Source organism: Anabrus simplex, chromosome 9, assembly GCF_040414725.1.
Source record: "Anabrus simplex isolate iqAnaSimp1 chromosome 9, ASM4041472v1, whole genome shotgun sequence".
NCBI classification, from domain to species: Eukaryota; Metazoa; Arthropoda; class Insecta; order Orthoptera; family Tettigoniidae; genus Anabrus; species Anabrus simplex.
Window position 1 is genome coordinate 143,353,680 of NC_090273.1, and position 27,420 is coordinate 143,381,099.

The following is a 27,420-nucleotide window of genomic DNA, read 5'->3' on the forward strand; positions in this document are numbered from 1 at the left end:
ATGTGGGGCAGATGTGCATGATGTATGCACTATTAGATTTTTAAAAGCATGATATTAGATCTTGTCAAGATCCAATAGAAAAGTGCTTTTAATACTGTTCTGAATCGCATCTCTACGTAAATTCCTAATTTTCGGAGATCATTCTAGTTGATAGGCTACAGTGATTGGTGTAAGCGTTATAAAATCTGAAATATTACTTTAACTATTTCAGTTATTTTACAGTTAGCACTGGTGTGTTCATGGACCTTTACTGTCTTGTCACCAGCTCCGTGGTTAACATACCGGCCTTTGGTCCACATGGTGCCGGGTTCAATTCCTCTGGGTCGGAGACTGGAGATGTGCGTCTTGTAGAGCTCCGTCCTCATCCAGGTCTCACATGGGCGTCAGCTCGACTTATTCGGAGTTCATGCATTGATGTTTTACTATTAATCCGATGTAATTTTCATCGTAGAGAAAATCGTGACTCACTATCACCTGATAAGTAAGCAGTCGTGGCGTTTCTATTTCTGTATGAAACGGAGTTAAAAAGGACGTCGCAGTGATTCGAACACGAATTCTTCTCCCTTACCTCCGCAAACGGAAGATAATCGTCTACCATATAACTTGGATATACTTGAGTTATAAGGTAGACATCTTAAGGTAGTTCAATCGTTGTTGGTTGCCAATGTTGCCTAAACATTAAAGTAAATTATTCTAATTCCCTGGCCCTTCCTCATCGAAATAATTGTCAATAGGTTCATTGTACATGCTCATCCAATTAACGGAGAACCGCAGCTGAGGCCGCGGCGGCAAGCTACAAGCTATCCATAGCTTCCCGCCGGCCGGACAATACCAGAGCAAGCTACGGTGACTGCCAGATAATTTTTTTTCTTTACGTCGCACCGACACAGATAGGTCTTTGGCGACGACAGGTAAATTTTAATGGACTTTATAACTACCCACCCATGTCGGTAAAGGAGATACCGGAACTGCCTGTCTTGGTTTCGGACACACTTCTGGAATCGTCATTCTCCTTCAGAAATCAATCTGGGCCGTTTATCACCGAAAACTGGGCAACCCACCCCTAGTTTCTAGTCGTGTAGAGGTTCCTTGTGGAGCAGGTTATCTACTGTTTCGAGAATTTACGTACCCGCGTAAATGAAACCACGCTTTCTCAGAGTAACTGAGATTGCACTTAATTCAAAATCAGTCACTAAATATAAAAATCTAAGATATTCCATCTATCAACAGAAATCGGCTCAAGTCTCGTCATCCATCTGTAAGAGATGCTCAGAGTATGCTGGGAAGATACTTCAGTTACATGGCAGCTTGGAAACAACGCAACGGTGGGAATCAGAACATCTGCTACATAGTTTCTTCCCCCAAGAGCAAACAATTGCAGGGTTCAACTTACCTCGTCGAAAGTGACTATTTCTTAGTGTGACTGCGGTGTCCCCCGTCAGACCATTGATCACATTGCTCATGCATGTGAGCGGCGAGTTTGGACTGGTGATTGGAAGGATGTCATCATGGCTACTCCTGAGTCCATTGTGTGGATCAACGAACACATTATTCGTATAATTGTGCTGTCCTAATTTGTTTTCTTTATGTATTTACGTTTATATCACTACATGTCCCTATAAGCAATACTTGCCATTATATTAGGGTAAAGCAAATTTACATCATTATATTGTTTCAACAAAATATGTACATTTCTTAAAACACCCATATTATCTTCAGTGCTTGACAACGCATACGGCATTCCAATTGGGATAACTTGGAACACAACCAGCCACACTCATATGCATATGTATTTTCCTGAATTAAATCAAACCCACAGATCACACCTACAACACATCGGTATTTAAGGTTAACTGTTGCACTATACAATAAAATATGCGTTTTATATTTTAAGCCAGGTAAAATATGGGTCGAGCAGGTCAGAAGACTATGAAGTACTATAAAAATCTGTCACTGGAAAAATATATATGCAAACACAATATTACTTACATTTTCTTGTCACGAGGGAAACTGAAGAAAGCCGCGCATTCTTCTCTACTTCATAGTTACTGCAGCCAAACACAGCACATGTGTATGTTGAGAGGAAATGAATGAGACACGCTACTATTTTATTATGTCAACTCAATGAAAACGCATATATAACACCAAAAACTTCACACACAAATACACGTGCTCTTATGACAGAATCAGTAGTTCTCAGGTGAGTCCGCTAGAGAGAGCTCTAATAGCTGTCCCTCAATATCTCGTTGAGTGTCGCATATTGACTCTACTATATTTGGTAATACTATTGTTTTACGTCAGTTTCTGTGAATGTGAGGCATTGCGGGTCGGATCCACTGATTGTTTTAAATTCATATCAGTCCATTCATTCTTCGTCCTCACGTTTTGAATTCTGGTCACTGGAGGATTTTGGACTTTTGTTATTACATTTCGTCTCATTTCGTACCATTAGGGGCCGTTGACCTAGATGTTAAGCCCCTTTAAACAAGCATCATCAATGGCGAACAGCCGTCAGTCTGACACTTCACAATGTCTCAAGCTCTTTTGAATAGAGTAGATATCTCCCTTTACCAACCTTACTCCGTAAACTCCACACTTTATCATGCCTGACCATTGGTGACCCGCTTTATCTTCCAAGTGGGAATGCCATTACGTTTGGTCATTAGATGCCAGTAAGTTCAGGACGTTGAGACATCAAGTCCTGTTTTAGGCAGCCTTCAGTATTCAGAACGTAGAGTAAACGGCCTGTCTGCAGCGATAAGGGGTTTGTTACCAACAAGATATATCGAAGCCAAGAAATAAGTTTAAAAATAACGTTTTGGGTGCTTACATATACAGTACAGTGTGTTCTTTGTTTAAAATCTTTTCTGCCGAAAGTGTAAAGCCACCAAAGTTGGTTCGGCTGCTGGAAAACTAACACTCGTTTTTAAAATAAGCATTTATAAGCATTAAATGATTTTTATTTAGCATAATTTGATCCGAAAGGGATTTTTAAATTGCTCAGCGTGTTTATCAGTTACAGGAATAATAGGAAACATCCCCAGCTTAATCATAATGTATAATGGACAGATCGATTAGAAATTGAGTACGTGTTATGATTATGGAAAAGACTGAACAATCCCTCGAGGGTTATTGCTGTTCTGTCTCCAAACCTGCAACTCTGGTCCATCCAGAACTCGTGAAATGCTAAAGCTTATCATCCATGAACTATACATGGGATTCAGTGACTTGATTACGATGATGCTACCTAACGCTAAGAATTGTAACTTTAGACGGCGCTGTTTACTACCTGTAAATGTGTTTACTTTGGAATTATCCCGACAAACAGACTGTAATTGAGGCGCGTGTCTGGGGTAAGGAACTGTGTTGCATATGTATTCTGTTAAACTGTGTGAAGGCAGATGTTGAACTGAAGTCAAACCTTCAGGTGCAGAAGAAAAAGCATCGCTTCAGATTCGCAGAACACCTGCCCTTGGCAATCGGCGGCAGATGGCAGACAGCACGTGCTTGCTGCATTTCATTAGCAGCAGCTACAGTAGTTAAAGTGATTTTAGAACAAGAGCCCGGACTACCTTGACCTTCCTTCTTCGACCTTCAGAGTTCTGGGTCTTCAGCTGTCCTGTATTCTCAAACATTTTAGCGCTAAGACTTCCTAAACGTAAAGCTCCCTGAAAAAAATCCCAATTATCTTTTTTTCCTACCGCTTTTCCCACACCTGAGAGGTCGCGGCTGCGAACTGCCGCGCATGTGGATTTGGTTGGTTTTATGGCTGGATGCCCTTCCTGACGCCAACCCAATATAGACGGAAGTAATTACTATTGCGTGTTTCTGTGGTGGTTGGTAATACGTTGTATAAATATGAAGAGGGAAGTTGGGACAAACCCTAAACACCCAGTCCCCCTGGCCAGGAGAATTAAATCAGCGGCGATTAAAATCCCCGACCCGGTCGGGAATCTAACCCGGGACCCTCGGAGTCGAAGGTCGCAACTCTGACCATTTAGCCAATGAATCGGGCCCTAATAATAATAATAATAATATACGTGAGCAAATAGATCCTAAATGTATTGGTGCCTTGATAGCGGTGTTTAAATGTGCTGTTCAGGAGTGCGTGCACCGGAAACAAGTTTTGACATGTTCAGAAGTGACAGTGCGATGTGGGACATAGAGAATCGGCGTGTTTCAGTGTTTGGTGTGTTCGTAGTAAAATAGTTCGATTTAGTGTTAAATTTAAAAGGTCTGTGACAAAACAAAGCGACCCAACTACGTCCTTGGCAAATAAGAGGAAGTTGTGCAGTGACGGTTATTTTAGACATGGAGTTTTTCATCGCATGGTAAGCCGCAATGTGTTCTTTGTTTAAAAACTTGTCTGCCGAAAGTGGGAAGCTACCAAAGTTGGTTCGGCTGCTCGAAAACTCGCTCGTTTTTATAAAAACCTGTGCAATTTTGTGTACCTGTTCTGAAAAATAAAAAAGCTATTTGTAAAGTAAACCAGAGTGATAACTTAACACTTTAAGCATTCTACCTTGTTGCATTAATAATAGCTAAGCTCTGTAAGCCCCATATGTTAGCAGAAATATTACAATACTCACCAGTCACTTTAAATTGGATGTTGCACTGTACTTGTAAAATAAATGTGTTATTACAAAAGTGTTTCCTAACGACATGTTTCCTAAATGTGTTTGATATGCTAGTTTTTTCTCGAATCTTTCCTAATCTCATAGTAAAAGTTATTTTCATTCTGAGACGCCCTTTATGGCACCACGACTCCCACGGGAGACCCGCAGTTTGAATAATGTATACTGTGATTTCTTTCCTCAGATGAAATCTCTTTTGAGGAATGAGTTTTCTGCAGTAGTTGCATACTTGCCATCTCATTTCTACCTTAAGAAATGCTGCCGTAAATATTTCTACTAACCTGAACATTCCGTATGCCCGAACAGTCTTATTTAATGACGAGGTTTTTTTTATTGGTACAATTCATGAAACTGTTTTAAGGTTGGTGTTTGTCAGTAGATGTACTTGCGAGTTTAATGAATTTTTTTTTTCCAGGGCTTATCCAAAGTATGGTAATGCCAATATTCGACTACTGTGACGTAGTATACAGTAACCTGAATGCCTCACTTTCCATCAAGCTCCAAAAGGCACATAACGCATGCGTTCGATTTATTTCAGATATACCAAAGTTTAGCTATATTTCTCCCGCATTTGCTAGGCTTTCATGGCTACGCTTAAGAGAGCGACGAAATTTACACACTCTTTCCCTGTTACATCGTATACTGAACCTTAACACACCTGAATACCTTGCCACACAATTCCATTACCTAGCACCACCTTCTAGTATTCCTACCAGATCATCCACCTCAGTACTAAGCATTCCCATTCACCGCTCAACTGGCTACAGTAGATCATTTATAGTCGCCGCCAGCCGAATTTGGAATTCCCTACCTGCTGAAATTAGGAGCGTGTCAAACCACCTCCGCTTTAAGAATCTCTGTCAAACCTGGTTAATAAATAATAATGATTTCTTATAACATAGTAGGATTAGATCATAGTTAAGTTTTAGATTAATTAAAACATTTAATTGCTACCTTAAGATATTAAACTGTAGATAATTTAGTGTATATTTAACTCTTCATGTAGGTGTATGTATGGTCGGACAGAATAGCAGGCTTCATAGCCTGAGTCCCGCCATATAAAACAAGACAATAAATACAATACAATATTTTAGTGCTCGGACGAGAAACTTATATTATTCCATCAGCTCTAAAAATCTGAAATATCACGTAGCTGTCAGCTTGCATTCGGGTGATAGTTTCGAACCCCACTGTTGGCATGCTTGAAGATGGTTTTCCGTAGTTTCCTATTTTCACACCAGGCAAATTCATAGGCTGTACCTTAAGGCCACGGTCGCGTCCTTACTACTCCTAGCCCTTTCCTATTACATCGTCAGCATAAGACCTATCTGTGTCGGCACGATGTAAAAAAAAAAAAATTCTGAAATATCCAAATGGCGAGGAGCTACTGCGAGTGACGAAGTTTATCTTGTCTTCTGTCGTTGACGAAGACGAATAACTTCAATAAACTAATCGTCCGCTTTCCGTCTGGATTACATTAATTGCCCATATCCGCATTGTGGCACTTTCCTACCAAGGTTGAAAGTCTTCTGTTGCCCTCCACTAATTAAAAGGTGTAATACGCCTCGAGTGAAACGCCCATATGTGTGGACTTGTCGAGCACTGTCTGCTTTCATCGTGCATAAGAGAGGATGACAATTTCATTAATCTTGATCACCTGTAATGTTATGTTCACATGTAGGTATGTCTTGATTACATACGCTTTATTTTCCTTTTAAATAGCCAGTTCACTTCTAGGCGTTTAAGAATACAGTCCTACATTTTATCAGTCTGTAAGCAACCTACTGTTACGCGGTTTTCACGTCACAGATGTTCAAGATAGTGAATTCTCTTATGAAATCCACATTTCAAATTTGAGGTTGTTCCCTGTTTCTCTGTTTAATTTGTATATATTTGAGCATTTCACCTTGTAACTTGCGAAAACCTACCTGTATATTAGTGGTGGTAACGGTGATCGTTTTGTAAGGGGAAGTACAACTAAATGACAGTCCCTCTTACTTCTAATCAGAATAGGAAAAGAGGAATAAATAATTATAGACTTGCGGCCGCGTTGTTGAGATCCCATGAAGACCCCGTTTCGGTTGCGCCGAGTATACCGTGGATGTATTAGTGTGGAGGATTGCCTGACGCTCGGTCATTTGGGAGATGAGACTGGGATAAGGCGTCAGGAAGGTGACCTTGTGATACACTATGACGTCTAATTTCACTGGAAGGAGGAGTAAATGACACCAGTTGATCTTTGAAGCTCTATATGTTAGGGCGCAATCCTCTTCAAAACTAGTTACTTCAATCTATAGGAAGTAGCTGCTTACAAAACCTAAGATATCTACTTTATCTATATTAATATTATAAAGAGGAAAATTTGTAACGAATAGGTTCAAAAACTACTGAATCGATTTTAAAAATTACTTCACCTATAGAAAGCTTCATTGCCAGTGAGTAACATGGGCTATATTTTATTTTCAAAACAATTCGAGGGGGGGATATAAAAGTATTAAAATAATAGGTTAATATAGGCGAAATCGAATTTGTCGTACAAGGACGAGACAAAGCTCCTTTTAAACCCCTTGACGCAAAGAACAAAACTCGGTAAACCCTTCGGGCCCGAAAAACCATGGTTTAAGGCCCTAAAACCAACCGTTATGGAGATATTGGAACCACAAACCACACTACCCCTGCTCTCGGAATCGGATAAAGAAACGAACGGCCGTAACCATGGCAACGTCAGCTCCAGGATTCTACAGCAGCTAGATTATGCATGTACGTTTGGGCATAGCTGCCAACCAAAATTGACACATGACTTACTATGTGGAAAATATACTGTTGTGTAAGACGCTCATAGTACTCCTTTGGGCGGGGATGGAAAGGGAGTGAAGTATAAAAATAATAGCGCCGGAGATCTCCGTAGTACAGCGACCAGCGGTTGCCGACGGGCCTCCGTTTTCACGTACTGGCTTAAGTTTCAGCATTTTGCGGAGTCTGTTACCTATAGTTTAAAGTATTTTATATCGAATAATGGAGTAGTAGGATCACTGAGATGTTACTAGTGCCGATATTTTGGTCCACTCTTACGATCATTGTAACCATGAAAACAACCTATATGCTGTACACAATTGTCAAGATGGTGCGCCCATGACTTGAAAAAAATTTATCAATATTTGTACTCAGATTCATTATGATGTGCGACATGAGTGGAAAGCCCTGAGAATTATAATTCTCGATAATTATAGTAGTTTCTTTTATGCATCGCGTATTTCCTTGATCATTTGTAATAGTTACGAAATGTCGGATCAAACAAATGCATTCAATAGTATTTATATTTGTGGTACTATCTAGCAGAAGTATACTTACACTAAACCTGCAGCTTTGTGAAGGGTGCAGGTATATCTAGGTGGGAATGAAGAAAAAACATGGTAGCAAAAGATTTTAGAGGTCGACGCTAATTACGAACTAATATTTCGAGGCCCCCATGAAGAAAAGATGATACATTATAATTCCAAATATGACATATAATTTCTACGTACTTAAGCAAATACACCACTGATATAAATATCTAATGAAGTCGCTCACACAGATAACATGAGTAATTAAAGCCCGTTTCTGATAACCCGTACGAAGAACGGGTACTTCTGCTAGTATCATACATGCGTGATTAATCATGCAGAGTTTTGTTAAGGTGTTCTGTAATTGAAGACTTATATTACCACATATTGACGAAGAATTAACCCCAAGAGATAACCAGTCATAACAGCTATTACAATGATGTAGCCTTGATAACTGATGTACAAGAATTGGTAAACTTCGCAATGAAAAACATGCCTTAAAAATCAGCCCACTCTCGAGATATTTGCTAATTGTATTTAACGTCGCACCTAGCCGAGTTTTCGGCGACACTGGGTTGTAAGATACATGGAAAATAAATGGAAAACCACGGAAATCCATCTTGAGGGCTGCCAACGGTGATATTCGAACGTACCATCTCCCGTATGGAACGTCACAGCTACTTGATTCCAACCGCGCTATCAGTTCGCTCGATCGCCGAATAAATAGACAACTATAAATAGATAGGGAGAAAATAATCTTCAGATGAAGTCTTCACTACTACCCAGAATTGCTTTCGGGTAAGTCAAAAGGAAGACTAGTTGTAGGGATGCCCTTAGATAAAATGGAAAAATGTGAAGCGGGGGCAGATTTTGAAAGCTTGTACAATGTGGGTTTATTATTTAAATAATAAAGGGGAAGTACAACGGAACGACGATCCCTTAATTGTATCAGAATAGGAAAAGGGGCGGGTCCAACTCTTCGAAGAATAAAGGCGTCGACCAACAAAAAGGGTAGTCTACGAAGGGTGTGAAAATGACACCTTTGGCTTCTCGGACCTAATACCCTGGGTGTCTGAAGGTGATGGTGATTTTTTTAAGGTGAAGTTTATCCTGACAACCTTCTCCTCCCAATTAGAGGAGAAAACGGGAGAGGAGCTCTAACCCTTCTAAGAATAAAGGTACTAGCTACACAAAGTAGGCCAGTAATAATAGTAATCTTTAAAATGATGCAACCTCTAAGCCCTTCATAAATAACATTTTGCCAAAATGCCTGTTCTAATTGGAACTTCCTGGTATTGGTATGTCATTATTTTGGATCACCATCACTAGATTGGAGAACTTCGGAAGTCGCAAGGTATAGGACAAGCCTCGGAATGTGTGGATGTGTAGAAGAGCAGACATCAGCCCGTGTTGTTGCAGTGCAGTACATAAGCTAGTTACACAGCGGAAGACGACCTGCTCAAATCAACTAATTCACTTAAAGTTGGTCCAGAAAAGTTTAATTCTGTGTTGTCCGTGCATTTTTATATGCGTTCTTTATGTACCAGTTTCGCTTCTGGCTCAGAATTTTTATCTGCAGCCGAGATGTCTCTCCTGGGTTATTGCAGAAACATTTTGTAACTCAAAATTACTACTTACGATGGGAAAACTAATTTCTTCCACTTCATGGCCTATTTGTCAGCATTCCCCACGTGCCGGATGTATTGTGACTTTGTTAAAGAGAATGGGATGCTGTGGAGCTCCAATTTCAAGCAGTTCTTGGCATTCCGCCCGTCATTACTCCGCCCTAAGACTGTTACAACAGGCCATCCCGCATGCCCGCATGTGTTATGAAGGATATCACTGGAGGTTATTAGGAACACCTTGAGCTTGCCATCTGGTCGTCACCCGCTCCGTCGCGTCGTATCGTAGTCATTCTGTTATCACACGGGGTTGTAGTTGTTTGAAGGGGAGAAAACGGCGAACTTTTTATTTAATATAGTCTGTGACTGTTGAAAATGTGACCTGCTAGGCCTTGACCAATGAAGTGTAAGGAGCTAGACAGTATTACAGTGGATGTGGTATTGTTTTAGAAACAAGTTGGTGGGCAAACATTCTGTAAACACTTACACTTACACTTCAAACAATGAAGGTGTCGGCAAAAGAAAGGAGAGGGCCACGGAGGGCGTGGAGATGAGATTCCCTTGGCGCCAGGCGTAGTCCAGAGGCTAAAGTGACTGTAGTAAACTACGACTCTTCCAACTGGTGACTGATAAGAGTTGTTTCTTTTGGAGTTCGACCAACGAGAGAGAGAGAGAGAGAGAGAGAGAGAGAGAGAGTAGAGGTGTGTGTGTGTGTGTGTGTGTGTGTGTGTGTGTGTGTGTGTGTGTGTGAAAATCCGGGTAATTCAGCTAGTCGTAAATCTGTCGAAATGTCGTAAATGTATCTCGTAGTTTCCATAACAGCAGGATGTTATAAGAGTAATTGAACTAATGTAACATGATATATACAATATTAGCTGGGCGGAGCTATTCTACTCCGGATATATTTTTTTTTAACGGAGCTAGTGCTCAATAAGACGTAGTCTACTTGTGCAGCCGGGCTGAGTGGTCAGACGGTTGAGGCGCTGGCCTTCTGACCCCAACTTAGCAGGTTCGATCGTGGCTCAGTCCGGTGGTATTTGAAGGTGCTCAGATACGTCAGCCGCGTGTCTGTAAATATACTGGCCCGCAAAAGAACTTCTGCGGGACGAAATTCCGGCCCTCGGCGTCTCCGAAAAGTCAAAATGTTAGTGGGACTTAAAAATATTATTATTATTATTATTATTATTATTATTATTATTATTATTATTATTACTTATGCAGATAGTCGTCACACCCAATGTTGTTCAACTTAGATTTCAGATAATGCAACGCTTCAGCATAGCTATACCGCTGAAAGAACAACGTTGGATTTCGGCCTCAACCTGTATACTGTACACAAATACAAAAAATGAAGTACTTTAATATTCACGCTACGAGACTGTTATTGAATACTTGCAGGTAGCTCAGTCTTAAAAGTACCAGTGTTTCTCCCCAGTGCAACTTGCGCTCATCAGTTGGAGATCGCACATCTCCAGGACACCGGGGCGAGACACTGGTACTTGACGTGAATTTATTTTATGTTTTCAATCGGAAGCATTAATTGAAGTTTCCTTATGGAAACTCTGTTTTTGAAGACGACCGTCATTGCTTTCAGAGCTTGCAATTTGAGCACATCTGTACAGGAGGGGCGCTTGGGAATTAGAAGTTTGGGTGGGGAAGGGGAGGGGCCCAAAATTGTACAGGGAACAGAGTACCCGGGTTTGTGGGATATAACGGGGGTGGAGGATATAAAAAGTATTCTGCTTTCTGAGCGAATTTCGACAGAGATAAAGGTTGACAATTTACCAACTTAAGTGCGGTAATACGTCTTTTGGGATTTTGATTCTTTACTATACAATGGAACGTTCACCAAAGGAACAATATTACATGTATTAAATACCAATACGGCGCAATTATACAATTAAAAATCAATTAATACGTTGGGTATACAAATAGGTTAGCCACGATGAACGACATTCTGTGCGTATTTCCGCTGATAATCTTGTTACTTAAATAAAATTAAGAAAAGAATTAGGTGATAAAACAGGGCTTGTAGGCTATATATAGGCTTTTAAAAATGATTTCTATAGTTCATAGTTTTAGGTGGCTAAAATGGAATAAAAATGTGATGTTTTCTCCACAATGTGGGACAGGGCATGACATATGTACTGGTATTGTCAGATGAGAAGTGCGACTTTTGATGGTTTGTTTAAATTTTATCCAGTGGCCAGTGTCTTATCAGGGAGGTGATGATAGGGAGGATAGTAGGCCTGAGTCTACTGTTTAGTTTATCACAATTAGAGAACGGCGTGTTGACTTACCTCTAGCGTGCAGTCACGAGGTGCACTCTATTCGGCTCGCAGATTGCACTACGAAAGGTCTCATACCTAATTCACTCTTTCGCCTGAAGTGCATGTGTTATGGGAAGTGCCGAAGTGACGTCTAGCCAGCTTTTCCGTTACGTAGCGAGGGGTCTGATAGGTCGTACTCTTACAACCGGTGTGCAGGCTGGAGTATACTTGTTACTCGCTCGCTTCGGCAAGTTTGAATTCTATCCTAAAAATCCGCAGTCTACTCAAGAGTATTCCTAGGGACTGTCAGTTGCTCTAGAGCCGTCCGATGCTGGCTTAGTAACAGAAAATTGAATTGAACTTGCTGATCTATATGCTACCGTCTACGTATATTAAAATACGTGTTTATGAACACGCTAACTACATTTCGATAATATTAAAATATTAAATTAAACATCAAACTTAAACAGATTAAAATATATATACCAAATCCAGTAAAATAAAAACCTACATTATATAAGACGTAAGAAAGTCAATCATTAAGCCTATTTAATTTAGCCTAAACAATATAGGCCTAAAGCTAAAACCGAGAAAGTTTTCTTAGAAATACACGTATTTCTGACTGTTAGACGCAAGAATGCCTGATCTCAGCCCTTTGCGTACTCCTCCAGGAAGATAGATTTTAAGGACTGCTTTAGTTGTACAGTTAGTGTTATTTGCGAAACGGTGAAGTTTAGACGTTAAGATACGTGTTGCGATCGTATTTGTTAAATTCCCCTTCATCGTGCCACTAAACTTGAAGGGTAGTTTTTGTAAACCTATTATCTGTTATGTGCCGACTCCATGGGTGAAAATGCATTATAAAGGTAGGATGGGGTCCTCAGTTCGAGAATTTTGTGCGTAGCAACAGCTACAGAGATTTGCCGACGTTGGTGTAGTTTCGACCATACGGCTGTAGTACAGAAACGGCGGAGAATTGGGCTAGGCATCATGACCGACTGAATCACCTCATTGCTTTTTGCCATCGGAAAATCTTCCACACGCTGGTGCGAGTTGTAACGCACATGTAGATGTGACCCTGTTTCGCGGGCGGATGCCCTTCCTGACGCCAACCCTACATAAGGGATGCATTCACTACCTATTGCATGTGGTATGTTGGAACGCACACCCAGTCCTCGAGTAGGGGAATTAAGTCTGTCTGTTAGGTCATCACCCCAGAGGCTGATTGGATTCTCAGATAGCACCACCAAACGTTATGCGGTTATAGGGAAACTGCAAAAAGCAATGGTAGCACCAAAATAAGGCGTACTGGGCAAGACGAGTGAGGTAGTTTGCCATTGCTTTCCTCACTGGACCAGAAAATGGTATTTCACGAAGACTAACCCTATGAGCAAGATCTTTCATAACAGTCCGGTGCACTGATCTTGACTTGCTCTGAATGGCATCACTCAGCACCACCCATACCCCAGCAGGTTCCATATTGCCACAGCCATGGATGAGACTGGGGCTTAGCACGCGATTGAAATCCCCTAACCGGCCTGGAATCGAACCCGTCTAAACCGAAGCCCTCAATGCTGACCTTTCTTCCAAGGAGTCAGTCTCGTAGAGGACACTCATCCTGTATGGTTGTATGATGTTCAGTGTTATATCCCCATTCTCGTAGTGCCATGAATAGATAACCTCGCCGGTAGAGCACTGCGTATAACGGTGAGTATTTGTTGGATCATTTGTGGTCATCTCTTTTGTTTGAGGCATAGTTCATCAGACGGGCGTTGATCCGGTGTTCTACTGGTTTGTAACAGCGGAAGTAGGAGAATGGTGACTGTGCGACCAGACCGGTCCGTTGTAACGGCAGGCAGTCTCGATCTGTACGTGATCAGCGTGGAGTAATGTGGCATTGAGAACTGGATTGGTGCGAGGAGAGCTGATTTACTACCAGTGCCCGAAGAGATACCGTAAGCCGGGATAATATAAGGTTTGACGTATTGACGAAGTATGACGGTCTTTAGAGGAGCACAGCACAAGTGGGCGACAGAAGCTCGCTAAACTCTGCTCCATTGTGCCTACGACGCAGTCTACCGGTAACGGGCTTACACGGTCGCTCCGAGTTCGATTCCCGGCCAGGTGAAAGCTTTTACCTGGATCTGAGGTCTGGTTAGAGGTTCACTCAGCGTACGTGACAAGTGAGGAACTACCTTGACGATGAGATTGCGGCGCCGGTCTAGAAAGGCAAGAATAACTGCCGAGGAAATTCGTTGCGTTGAACATGCACCACCTCATAAATCTACCGGCCTTCGGGCTGAGCAGCGCAGACTTATTACCCCAGGGCTTATCAGAGATATGAAATGCGGTTTGTTAAACTCTGCTCCATTCCTATGCCAGCCAACGCTTCCTAAGTTCCATCCTCTTACATAGAATGTAATATATAAGATAAAATAAAAGGCATTGTTGAAAGAATGGAAAGGGCAACGAAGGGCGTCCAAAGGACTGCTCGGACCTCGCGAACCGTACACCGTCGAGGTCTGAAGAGAACAATTGACAAAGTGGTCCAGAGTTGTCTCTCAGCAGGCATGTGATACCGTACATGCATTGATCAAACCTGCGAGCAACACCATTCGTAACAGAGATTGACTGTATAAAGAATGGCATTACTAGCATAGCTCATACCTATGTTCATAGTGTAAAAACTAGAGATAAGACTATGATAGAATAATGAAAAACTTGATCTAGCTAATACGTGGGGAGACAAGTACAATCTGCGCACTATCTCACCACACATTGATCTGGACATACATATTTATTTCATTTATTTACAGACGTAGTTTATTCACTCATGCGGGTAAATAAAGTAGCAGTTGAACTAAAGGAATATGCTGGGCTGAGTGTCTCAGACGCTTGAGGCGCTGACCTTCTGACCCCAACTTGGCAGGTTCGATCCTGGCTCAATCAGGCGGTATTTAAGGTGCTCGTATGTGTCAGCCTCGTGTCTGTAGATTGGCACGTAAAAGAACTCCTGTGGGACAATTCCAGCACCTCGGAGTCTCCGAAAACTGAACATAGTGGGACGTAAAGAAATTAACAATATTTATTAATTACTAAAGGAATGTTTACCTACAATATGACGACATTTCTCGTGACCCATGGTTAAATTTGTCTTGTATACAAAACCTTCTATTTAGTTACCCCTTTGTCCTTGTGTATTCCGAAGTGGATATTGTACTCCGACCAAAGTTCGGATGATACACGTGCGCTTTCGCAACAAGCGTATGTCTCACCAATGAATCATTTGGCTAACCTTGATAGTGGGTTGCAATGGTTCTCTGAATCATTAGCTCACTTTATTCAGGAAGTTATCTGCTATGCTTCGCGAGTTTGATTCATTCTGCAGTGTAAACTTGGGAACAGAATTGCAATAAAAACGTGTGGGTATTTTCAAGGTCACTTCTAGAGCATTTAGCTGTTGCATTTTAATAGTTTTCCGCGTTCATGTGTAGCATTGTTATTTTCTCCAAGGCTACCTTCCACCGAGTGAAGTGCGTTCCAAATGTGCTAATTGTTTCTGGGATTGGAAAATTGTGATGGATGTCGGAGATGTATTTGGAAAAGACGGAGTTCTCGAAGAATGAAGTTACTAGCCAAGGACAGGCGGGGGAGTGAAACGTACTTGGTCTAGCAAATTCCATACCGTCGGAATTGGAAGAGAGAAGAATTGATCGGGGCTGTATACTGGGCACGACCACAAGTGCAGGTATATAGTCGGTACGAGTTTGAAATGTTTGACGACGTGTTATCATTGTTCTAAGCATTTTTACATAATTATCTTTTAAGAAAAGTTGGATCCTCCGTGATGGAAAACGATTTCGAAGTAAAGGATGTAGATACTGATCACCCCGGTTTCATGCGAGGATCCTGAGAGCCCGCGGTGCTTTATTATTATTATTATTATTATTATTATTATTATTATTATTATTACTGCTTCAAAAGAAATGTCGGAACACGTGAAGCTATCCTGATTTTACGTCTGATCTTAGAGGACCAAATTAAGGACAATTCCACGTACATGACGTTCGTAGATCTAGAAAAATCATTCGAGAACGTTGATTGGACCAAGCTACTTAAGATTCTGAAGGTGATCGGGGTCAGATACCGCGAAACAATTATCTACAATCTGTACAAAAAGGTCTGCAGTGATAAGAATCAAGGGCTTTGAAAAAGAAGCAATAATCCAGAAAGGAGTGAGGCAAGGCTGCAGTTTGTCCCCGTCCCTATAAGGTGGTGAAGGATATCAAAGAGGAATTTGGGAAGGGAGTCACAATCCAAGGATAGGAAATCAAAAACCAGAGATTTCTGATGTTATTTTATCAGAGTCTGGAGATGATCTGGAGAAATTGCAGAATGGTATGGACAGTCTTGGGGAAGGAGTAAAAGATGAAAATAAGCCCAAAACAACCTTGGATGTACAGTGAAAGATGAAAATAAACAAAGCTAATACAAAGTTGAATGCTGTCGAAAGAAGCCAGGGGATGCAGTAAATAATAGATTAGGAAATGAAGTCTTAAAGGAAGTAAATGAATAGTTACATGGGTAGTAAAATAACTAGAATACGATGGCAAAAGTAAGCAGGATATAAAATTGCACACGAGCATCAACAAGGAAGGAGTTTAACTCTTACAGTGCCAAGGTGCCGATGCATCGGCACTTACATTCTGTGCGAAGAATGCCAGGATGCCGATTCGATCGGCACCCTCTTATAAGTGGTGTAGTTATGCTATAAGGCGCTAGATTGCGCCACAAATATAGTAGAAAGAAGGTAGAATGTTTGTAACTCCTTATGTCATTAGATGGTACTGACATAGCTTCATTTTTGCTAGTTTACTCGTCGATTGTGAGTGTATGATCTGTGAGCGCTTGACGTCTATGATCCAATATGGCAGCCTCCTTGTTTATGTCCGCTTATTGTGACTTGTTTTCAATAATTTTACGTTCTAATTGACGCATTTGAGTTACTTATCGTAATATATTAAGTTTATTATTATTATTTCTACTGTAGTTATAGTAACTTAGCAATTTATTTAGGTCGTACTAAAGTTGTACATAGTACATTTATCACAACAAGGCATGTCGTCACGTAGGCCTAATTCGGGAGAAGAAATTGAGCAACTTTTGGGTCGCTTTGAAGATGTAAGCGACTCTAATTTTAGCGAAAGTGATGATTATGATGTTTTTGGGGTCTTCAGATAGCGCACCAGGGAATGATGGAACCGTGCCATTGGCTAATAGGCTTACAACATTTCGTACAAAGTCAGAGTTATAGTGACAGTGCTAATGAAAATGTAAGAGACAGTGAATTAGATGATTATTGGACTGAATGCATATTCCCTGATAGTAATGTTGCCCATCCCCACCATTTTTATCAAATCCAAGGGCCAAAACATGTAGGCCTACCTCATTCTGATGCTCCACCCATAGAATATTTCAATCTGTTCTTCACACTTTCATTCCTGATACTATTCGTTGATTTTGTATGTTGTTCTGATCTTCTGAACTGTTCTGTAGTAACAAATACTGCTACTAGACACAGTTCTCTCAAATGATTACTATTACTCTCCCAAAATTCATAAAATATCCAATCGTTGACAGGTTACACTGTTGGTGTCTTTCTCTCTACATGTTCAGTGTTTTTGGAAATTAGTTTATAAATTGTAAAATAGACATACATTAACAATATAAATTGGTATATATCATCCCAGATAAGAGTTAAGATGAAATATCTTCACTTAGTCACTTTGGATTTAGTGTAAAATGTGCTAATTAATTTCAAATTATGTTTTTCCTTTTTTAAATAAAAAATAATATTCTTGTGCACAATATTCCACAAAATGTTGTTTTTTGAAATTCAAGTCACATGTTTATATTCCTTGGAGTATGTCAAGCTCACATAACAAATTTTAACTCCATATCTTTTAAAATGAGACGTAAAAAACAAATTTTATGCAATAATGGAAAATCCATTGAAACCTGCTTGGCATTCTATGCATATGATGCCCTATTATGGGTCGGCATCCAAAGGGTTAAGAAAATAAACTTTCTCACCTCGAACATTGATATAGGAATTAATGTTCTTGTGATTTTCATCTCGATTGGGACATTGTATGGAAGTGAAACATGGACTAGCTCAGAAAGGAAGGCAATAGAGGCTTTTGAAAGGTTGTTACAGAAGAATGCTGAAGTCGAGATTGATAGATCGCATCACGAATGAAGAGATACTGAATCGAATTTGTGAGGGAACGATTTGGCTAAATTTGACCACAGGAAGATATCTTCAGACATCCAGGATTTGTTCGCTTAGTTTTTGAGGACCCCGTGTGAGCTTAAGTACACAGTCGAAAAAATACACCTAAGATACCCCCTGCTTTTAAGAAGAGACCAAGATATGGAGATGGAGCCATGAGATTACTTGTGGTTAGTAGGTACCATCGTGTGCATCCCACGGAGACAGCGGAGGGGGCACGCTAGACTACATTGCCTGTCAAGGCGTGAGAGGTTGGCGTGCGCTGCGCTAAATTGTTGATTCCCCGTACTCGGGGAGGGTATGCGATAACTACCAGTAGTACCGCTATATGAGGAACACCATGGTTTGCTTTATCAGTGACAGGTACCGCTATGTGAATTGGATCCACTGATTGTTTTGGATTCATCGTCTTTTTCATAATACGTTTTGGATTTTAGTCGGGGGATGCATTTTGAAGTTTTATTGCGTTGCATCTCGTACCATAAGGGGTTGATGACCTATCTGTTAGGCCCCTTTAAACAACCATCATCGTTGTTTTGAGGGAAGTGTTGGCGGTAAAAATGGTATAAGGTTATAAACAGATTAGAGTAGATGTAGAATGTAGTAGTGATGTAGAAATGAATAGGTTAGCCCTGGATTGGGTGATGTGGAGAGCTGCCTCAAACCAGTCTGATGATCCAACACAACAGGTTGAGTGATATGCTCAAAAGATAATCTCTTTATATGCGTACAAAATATTCAGTCGGAACACTAGGCTTATAAAGATTCTCCTTATAGCAGTTCTAAGATGAGAGGTAAGACGGAACACGGAAGAGGACACAAACGCTCCGTTTTGCTGTCAGACTTGCGATCAGTTTTCGCTACTCGTGCACGGATAACATGCTAGAGGAACTTCTAATTTACACCGCTCTAGCATTAGCTTTGAGATCAAAAGCTAAAAAGAAAAGGGCTTGATCAAAATGGGCAAAAGCTTGGTTAGTTAAACGAGATACACTGTCGCATATAAATTTAATGAAAGATTTAACTCTTGAACCAGGTGACTGGTACAATTATTTGAGGATGGACAGTGAAACGTATTTACACCTTCACTTGGTAGCGCCCCATATCAGAAAGAGTGACAATGCAATGAGACGGGCAATAACACCGCATGAACGACTCAACGTCACACTTCGTTTCCTAGCAACCGGTAGAAGTTACGAAGATCTGAAATTTTCCGCTGCGATTTCAGTCCAGTCTCTGGGAGTAATAATTCCTGAGACTTGCTCTGCAATATAAGGTGCGCAAGAATCAGTATCTCAAAGTAAGTAAAATTTATTTATAAGTTTCTTGCACGAGGTAAAAGGAAATGTATTTCATGTTAATTTAATATAAAACAAGGTATAATGTATGCTTAGAGTAATAAGAAACAATTATATAACGGAGTGTGAAAATTAAGTCTTCGTCCAACCAACCTAAAATCAAAAAATATAATTAATTACATTGGCTTAAATTATATTTTAGTTGCATGATTTAATAATAATTTTGTTTCAGTTTCCAACAAAGGAAGATGAATGGATATGTACTGGACAGCAGTTTGAAAGAAAATGGAATTTTCCAAATTGTCTGGGTGCGGTTGTTGGAAAACATGTAAAAATAACCCTGTACCGTGTACTCTTTACTTTTGATTTTCCACAAGCACGGATTACAACGGCATAGCTGTATGAATTCCATTAGAAACGCTCGAGGCATGATTGTTAAATCCGACATTGTCCTACGAGCGAACTGCACTGTAGGAGCAATTGGTTAAAACTGACGCTAAGTCTGAAGACCCCACACACGCTCCAACTTGCTCGCCGACTTACCTGTACACGCACAGAAAAATCAGGCGCTGCCAGATTCACTTCGAGCCAAGCCTAAGACGGTACAGGGATGAAAATTCTACCACACACGGTACGTCTTACATGTCGTCTTAGAACTGCGCAGGTAAGACGGACGCTAAGACGGACCGTCTATGGGGCCCTTTATAGGTGTTGAAGTGCAGTACTCTATAGTTTCCTAACCTGTGTGAGCAAAAGCATAACAGTTTTGGGCTCAACTCTCTCCTGCTCTTATCTCATACAAGCATCTTCCTTGGAGACACCTGGTATGGAATGTGGTGAGATTGTCGCCAGTACATTCCACAGTATGGTGTAAGCTTGGTGGGGTATGTTCTGTGCGCTACAGAATCCTCTGGCTACTATCTGCCATGTTCAGCCGTGTTGACCGTTGGGAGCTTAATTAGGGATACACGTATCAGCTGAGTTAGTCGTTTGTGAAGATAAACTTAAAGATCAATTAGGCTTTACGAGGAATTTGGGTCGATTCGTTTAACGTAGAACTCCTCAGCCCTGCTCATGAAGACCTTAACTGTAGGAAAATGCTTCAAGAAATTGTAGGTCTACTCTAGTCGCGGATGACCTCACTTAGGGATTGTGGGATAACATTTATTGGAGGAAGTAAAAGTACGGATATTTTCTGTAAAGATATCACGTGGCATTTCACTCAGAACCACTAATCCCTGTTATACGCGCAGGCACAAGGATAATAATGCTGCTGGTTTTACGTCCTGCTAACTGGTACACTTCTACGCGTTTCAGAGACGCTGAGCTGTTGAAACTTCTTCCCTCAAGTTCTTTCATGACAGTAAATCTACCATTTCGACGCTGGTATATTTTACAACCTTCAAATATAATCTGTAGTCGGGATCGAACCCGCCGAAATGGGTTCAGAAGGCCAGCGCTCTACCACTTGAGCCACCCAGTCGGCTTGCAGAGTGCTTCAAATGTTACACATGTTCTAGTATGGTGTACTGTCCGACGTTAAACATTCTTGTTCTTTGTTCTGTCATTTTAATTGTTAGTTGTCTTGCTTGAATCTTATCCTTTGGAATAAGTCAGCTTAATCGACTTTATACCGTTATGTTCTTGCAGACTTCATTTTGCGGGTTAAATATCAGGTGTACTTTCTCCTGGACAAAAAAGAGCGCCTTAAAGATAAATATCAACTAAGAACCACGGTCTGTATGTTTGCTTAAAGTTCCATGGGACCAATTGATTCTGCGTTTGTTTCGCGGCTTTGCAACCTGGCTTTATATAAGAGACGTAATGCATTCGACCTCAGGAACCTTATCAAGATGAGTTTAAACCAAACTCCCGGCCATTCTAAAAATGTGTACCTTTCTGCCTCTGTCTGGATGGTATAGTCGATTTGAGGAATAGGACTCTTCCCGTTTGTTTTAACGTCATGCTGGTAGTGGAGGGATGAAGAGCTAGCCGCAGCTGTAAGTCTTCTGTATAAGGAAATTTATATGTACACTAGCAAATGTACCCGTGCTTCGCTACGGTATTCCACTTTCCACATATCTTGAATTACTGTAAAGGCAGTGAGTAAAATGAAATTAAATTGCATGCCTCTTAGCGCTATCCTAGAAACAAAACAGGAAGGTCAGAATACGTGGTTTCCGATGTAAGGTAAGCATTGAAGTTCTGAGGATAATGGAAGGCCACATTTCCTACTGCCAATCACAATCGAGTTCGAAAGGTTTGATTACAACCGAGAAAAGAAGTGCTATCTAACGTATCAACAATCGACAGGACAACTAGTCATAAGACCAAAATTGTTGATCTCTCCAAATAGAACGCGGATTGTGCTATCTGTTTTGTAATACGACTTACCGTTTAGCCACCAGTTATCCCGAAACGAAGGTCTGCACAGTCATTAAAATTGCATGCATATTTCGATATTTTCCGGGGCCGAAAATTATATTTGTATAGCTTGGAATTTTTCCTCGAAGAAAAGTTTCCGGGTTTCAGGATTAGCACTCGCATACATACGGAGTAATTAAGGGAGAAAGTAATAAAATTAAGAATGTTGAAATTAATAGAAAATATGATTATGAGAACAGCCGGATAGGACAAATATGTAAATACCAAGATGATGTATTATAAAACCAAATTTCCCTCAATAAATTATGAAGGTATGAATTACGGATAAAGAAAGCGGGAACAGAGGAGAAATGTAGGCGCAGGGATTCTTAGATAAACAGATAAGATGAATTATAGTGTTATTACTTAAGCTATTCAAGGACAGTTTTAACCTCCAACGATATTCCGCCAATATCCCACAGAATGGCAGATTGACGTCTCTCTTGCTTTCGACGCAAGGAAGAACCACGAGTTTAGAGGAATTATGACGAAAATGGCAATATGTTATTTCCCTGCTGGCAAGCAGTCAGAAACGTTGCCATGGTAATCTGTAGGTTCGTTGTCGATGTGTCGGTCACTCAATGCAGAGCATGATACCCGCAGAAAATAGTACTTTTCTCCTTCAGTTGAAGAATAAGCTAAGTTATGAACATAACAAAAGTTGTTTGTAATGAAGAGACGTTTCACATGCAGTCCACGGATTTTACAGAAAATCACTAGTATAAGAGAAAATTGAGGAAAACTGTTCTGGATTTCGTATACACCCCCCGTCTATTCAAATATTTTAAAATCATATTCATATCAAAACCTTCGCCGGGATGAGTGTACTCTAAATGCGACGTTTTGTCGAGATCTATTAAGCCGTTTCGCCGTGATGGTGGAACAGACACGAAAAATGAAAACCACGGATTCGGTCTTGAGTTGACCTCAAAAGGATAAATATCTGAAAAATTGGCAAAATAAACGCAATTAGACAGCGGAACCCCAACAACTTTATATAGATTTCTAAAAATAATTTAAAACAATTAATGCTGGTCTGTGTGCAGCAATCAGATGATTAATGTAATGCAGCTGTGTTCGAGCATAGAAACGGTTTTATCAAAGGTCTTGTTTACGTTTAACACACACGGCGTGAAAAATGAGACTATCGCTACTTTAAAAAATATTGATCACAATCATAAAACGTCCTTAAACGATCACTCGGTATTATTATACCGACTACACTAAGCCAAAAATAAATATACGCGTATTATTGCTGTTCATTTTCGCTTACGTTGTTGCTGCCCGCTACGGGTGGTAGGAATTGTCCGCTCTCAAGCCCGTTGACGGCGAACCTTCGAAACTAAGAAGTCTTAGTGTACGCGGACACTTCAGTATAGGGCCACTAAAGCAGGCATGTCAAAGTCGATACCCTAACGGGGTCGAATAATGCGGGTGCAAGATAGAAAAGAAATGGTAATATTATGGACATGATACTGTATAGGCTTTTGGGCTTATGCCTTGTCAAGAAAATAAGGTGAAATTCTTTACGTTTCGCAGAGAACTGTGCTCTGCTCCCTCAGAAGAATATCTCGGGCCGTGAAAACAATAGCAACAATATTATGTATTCTGGAGTGTGTTAGTGGAATAAGTGTATAGAAATACACTAGTTTTGTTAGTAAGAAAATTGCAGATTGTTTTCTTCCCATTATTTTTGATACCTCTTTTGTCACCAACTTCCTGCGACAGCTTGTAAGATTGGACCAGGATGAATATCTGCCAATCTGAATTTAGCACGGGACTTGTTCTCTCATTTGAGAACAATTCGTCGCACTGATTACTACCAACATGGAAATAATTTCACCTGCAAATCTGCAACCTAAGAATCGCAGAGGCAAACACTAGTAAAAATCGCACCGAACATGTCTCCTCTAGTTTCGTTAAGACTGTCGTTTTAAAGAAGGGATTCATATTTACTCTTCAGATATCGAATTTCGGTTATTGCTGTAGAATCGTCTGTTCAATCACACATCAGAAATTCTACTTTAACCACATCATGTATGTTACGAATACACTTGAACACGGGCTACGTTCCACTCTTCTTCCGTAAAAAGCTGGGGTCGCCAAACATGCCCGCCACCACCTGTCATAGATGTCCGTAGTGTCACAAGAGGCATAGCAGGGAAATGAATGAGGTAGTTCACCGTAGCTTCCCTCAGGGAGCCAGAAGTTGGTATTAACTATCATTCTGCGAAGCCTACCGAAATGCACCTTCGAGTCGACGTTCCATAACAGGAACTGGCTGCTTAAAACATAGGCTATGCCTACACTAGAGGAAGTAATGCCGCCAGTCTCTAGAAGCTGTGGCAGGTTTGATGTGCCAGCATTGTCGCAGAACTTTTGGATCTGGAATTGGCTTCTTCCATCATCTAGGAACCCAACTCACAAAACTGTAGTTACTCGTCTGCCCTTGACATGGGGCTGTTGAATAGTACGTCCCAAGAATCGTAATAACACAGTAATACTTCTCTGGTTCACTTTTCTCTAGTATTGATTTTCTGTCATTCCCACAGTGTTTCATTTGTTCACGTACTGTTGTATCGATTATTGGCCACGGCTGCCTCGATCATACATGATTTGGATGGTGACATGTTAGAATTGTATGTCCAACCCTTGTCCCATTTCTCTGCGGGGCTCGGTATGAAGCGAGATGAATATCCCTAGCGAGTGTTTATAAGAGGATACCCTTCCTGGCGCCAACCACGTCAGAGGAGTTGGTCGGATTAAATAAATGACGTGATATACGTATTATACTACTGAGAGGGTGAAGATAGTTTCCTATTTTCACTGGTTACTGTACGTCGCACCGACACAGCTTTTACGTTGACGATGGGGCAGGAAAGGGTCAGGAGTAGCAAGGAAGTGGCCGTGGCCTTAAAGGTACAAGCATGGGAAAATGGGAGACCACGGAAAACCATCTTCGGGGCTGCCGACAGTGGGGTTCGAACCCACTATCTACCGAATACTGGATACTGGCCTCACTTAAACGACTGCAGCTATCGAGCTCGGTCAGGACTTATGACTAACGTGTTAACGGTCATGGCCACCAGACGGGCTGGTGACTTGTCAGAATTATTTCATTAAAAATAAGTAAATTCGGCGTAGTGTGGAGTGAAATATTGTACGCAACATCTCACTCGTAAGGTAAAACATTTTCTTTCCGTGTGTGTTGCGTAAATAACTGTCTTTGTATTTGTTGAAAATGACCCATTTCAATCTGTTTGATTTCCAATACTGTATGAACGTTACTTGACATTTCCATGCTAATGGAGAACATGTGTTTGTTTACAGGACGAAGAAGAAGTGGTGGTGAATGGCTCCGAAACTATCGTGGATGACGAGCCAGAGGTAGTAAAAGCTCCTGAGGGTGATGCCACTCCCGCGGCGGCCACAGAGGATAGCTCGAATCCCAAGACGGAGGAAATTAAAGAATCCACCGAAAAGCCGAAAAAAGAGAAAAAAGACAAAGTAAAGAAGAAATGGTCGTTCCGTTCGTTCGGAGTGTCGCGGAAGGAGAAAAGCAAGAAGGATGAAACGGGCAAGAACGGTGACATCACCAAGGAGGAGAACGAGGAGGTAAGTGGGAGCTTGTAACTGCTCCAATGCTTTTAACGACTTGTTCATGTAGCCGTCGATGATGGTTTATATTTTGGATTGTAAATTTCGCATTGGTAATAATTACTGCACTGCATTCTAGATCATGACGTGCGAATGCCTTTAGAAGTAACGTACGTAAAAACATGTTTGTATATTATATGTATATGCGAAAAGCAAAGTCATCTCCGTACAGGCCATGAAGCCCCTTGGAGGGGTGGAAGGTAAAGGCTTCCACTATCCGTAACCTCGGCACTTCATGGGATAGAGTGGTTTGCTCTACGCCCGGCCGCCTTTAACCTCAGGGCCATGTGCACCTCTGGAAGTGGAAATCTCGTTTCTTAAATTTTACGACTTCCTGGCGGGGATTCGAACCCGCGTCCTTCCGGGCGAACCTCGGCCAGGCAGCTCTTTATATAATAATTGCTTTTTTTGTTTGCCACAATTCTCTTGCAATCTCGCATCGTTTCGCAGACTGTCGTTCGTTCTTAACCTGTACAATGTTCTCAACTATTTTTTTGCTTTGTTTCTTCAAATTTGTTCTTTGATAGCTACAGCATTTTCAGAATTTAGTCTGCAATAAAGTTACTGCAGTTCATGAAATTGTTTTCTGTTCCGAAGATAAAGTGTAATATTTACGAAAAAATAAGTTACAATGACTATCAAATCGGAAATGAATATAAAGTACGAGATAAAAAGTCGAAACATTGTTTTAATTTTCCTTTCGAGCAGCGCCGTAACACCTGTCATAATTTTCCCGCTTTATGTGGTACTTTCTCTTTGGATGGGGGCGGTGTCTCCTGCCTGCCGTAAGAGGCTACCGCAGGGGGATCAACTTGGGGGGACCACGGGGCCCCTAGCCGAGTCCTGGCATTGCTTCCTCTAAATTGTCACGCTCTCACTTTCTTCTATTCTATCTGATCTCCCTTGGTCAACCGACCCCGATGGTGTTATATATCGACGCCTGGAGAGTCTTCATTTTCACGGCCATCGTGGACCTCGTCTTTCTGTGGCCGACACCTTTATTTTTCGAAGTGCCGGACCCCTTCCATTTTTTTTATCTCTCTCTGGTTAGTGTTAATGGAGGATAGTTGCTCAATTGTACTTCCTCTCCGTGGCTAAATGGTTAGCGTGCTGGCCTTTGGTCAAAGAGGTCCCGGCTTTGATTTCCGGCAGGGTCGGGAATTTTAACCATAATTGGTTAATTTCGTGGGCACGTTGGCTGGGCGTGTGTGTTATTTCATCATCACGATGCGCAGGTGGCCCACGGGCGTCTATCCTTTCGAACTCTGGCTTTGCTTCTATTTGTGCCAGACTCCTCACTTTTATCAAAAGTCTCTTGGTGCACTTCTTCCTTAATTCTTAGAAAGATTGTATCTCTTCCATTTTGTCCTTGAATTAGTGCTAAGGGGATGATTGTCCACTTCTTCCTCTTATGACAAGGTTCATAATCACTACCACTGATCGGACTGTTGTACGAAAAAACCCGCGTTGATCTTATCATCTCTCGTCCTGTGCTATGATCTTACGTAATAATTTGCCCTTTTATCCTGGAACATCACACTTCTCCAACTCTTGTATGGATACCACATAACTGCCTCTCAACCCTGTCGGTATTTAGTGATTAATAATGCGGGAAATGTTTTGTGGTGCAGTCGCAAAATAGTTCATGTACAACAAAAGTTTTCACTTCTTGCCAATTCATTAGATCGATATTTGAGTTGCTATACTTTCCCTTTGAGACGTGGTGTTGGCGCAAAATGCTACGTGTACCCTTGACGGAAAGAAAAAGCAATGTCTCCATTCTGAACGAAATGAACATCAGGAAACTTCTTATTTTCCGGTGTGAGTGAATGTTGCCTCCAGTTCTTTCTCCAAATTTTCAGAAAAGGTGAGAACTTGGAAAAGACAATTTCGCAAGGCA

At 41.0% G+C, this 27,420-nt stretch overlaps 1 protein-coding gene across 4 annotated transcripts in view; it reads left to right on the forward strand.

Annotated features, from left to right (window-relative positions):
• LOC136881097 (skin secretory protein xP2) overlaps positions 1 to 27,420 on the forward strand; it is a 465,358-nt gene that overhangs the window by 54,745 nt on the left and 383,193 nt on the right. For 3 of the 4 annotated variants that reach the window (XM_067153723.2, XM_068229220.1, XM_067153720.2), the window contains exon 2: positions 25,194 to 25,478. In XM_067153723.2, the coding sequence (XP_067009824.2) occupies positions 25,194 to 25,478 (285 nt within the window). The remainder of the gene's footprint in view (positions 1 to 25,193; positions 25,479 to 27,420) is intronic. The other variant, XM_067153721.2, reaches the window with a different exon arrangement.